Source organism: Wasmannia auropunctata, unplaced genomic scaffold (genome assembly GCF_000956235.1).
Source record: "Wasmannia auropunctata unplaced genomic scaffold, wasmannia.A_1.0 LD292412.1, whole genome shotgun sequence".
Lineage (NCBI taxonomy): Eukaryota > Metazoa > Arthropoda > Insecta > Hymenoptera > Formicidae > Wasmannia > Wasmannia auropunctata.
Genome location: NW_012070478.1, coordinates 1 through 560, shown reverse-complemented (window position 1 = coordinate 560; position 560 = coordinate 1). Strand labels below are relative to the sequence as shown.

General features: G+C 27.1%; 1 protein-coding gene across 1 annotated transcript; it reads left to right on the top strand.

Annotated features, from left to right (window-relative positions):
* Positions 1–6: 6 nt before the first annotated feature.
* On the top strand, positions 7–553 carry LOC105461343 (the record flags this gene model as incomplete). The annotated part of the gene is made up of 3 exons (XM_011707841.1): positions 7–63; positions 156–323; positions 417–553. Coding segments are annotated over exons 1-3 (333 nt in total), but the record flags the coding sequence as incomplete, so codon positions are not given.
* Positions 554–560: the final 7 nt, after the last annotated feature.

Below are 560 nucleotides of genomic sequence, written 5' to 3'. Positions count from 1 at the left end.
TCACTACACATGTCGCTCATCTTATAACATTTGGCATGCATGTTGCAGCATATTTCTCAAAACGTAAATATACTTTTGTAAAAAATAAATAATAATTAAATAAATAATAAATAATTTGTTTAAATGCATAAATTATATGCTCAATCTCTTTATAGCACAATTTGTGACAAGTGTCTTAACCATTGTTTATATGGCGGCAGTTTTATTTTATACGAACATGACAAACCAAGAAGCTTTCAGCGTTATACCATATTTTGGTATAATATTTCCAACTATTATGATTTCTAGACTTTTTGAAGAAACAAATGCTTATGAAAGTAAATGTAAGTAATAAGTTCCAAATTATATTAATTATATGAATAATTTAACAAAAATCTTTAAAGGATTGTGTGAATATATTGTCTTTTTTTTCTTAGTGATTGGTATACAATGGAGCAATTTTTTTATTTCTGGGCGACCAGAACATTATGGTATTATAGGAAGTCCAGGTTTTATCTTTCTTTTTTCAATCTTGGGTGCTGCGATACATTTTACACTTGCAGTATATATAAATGCTGTAC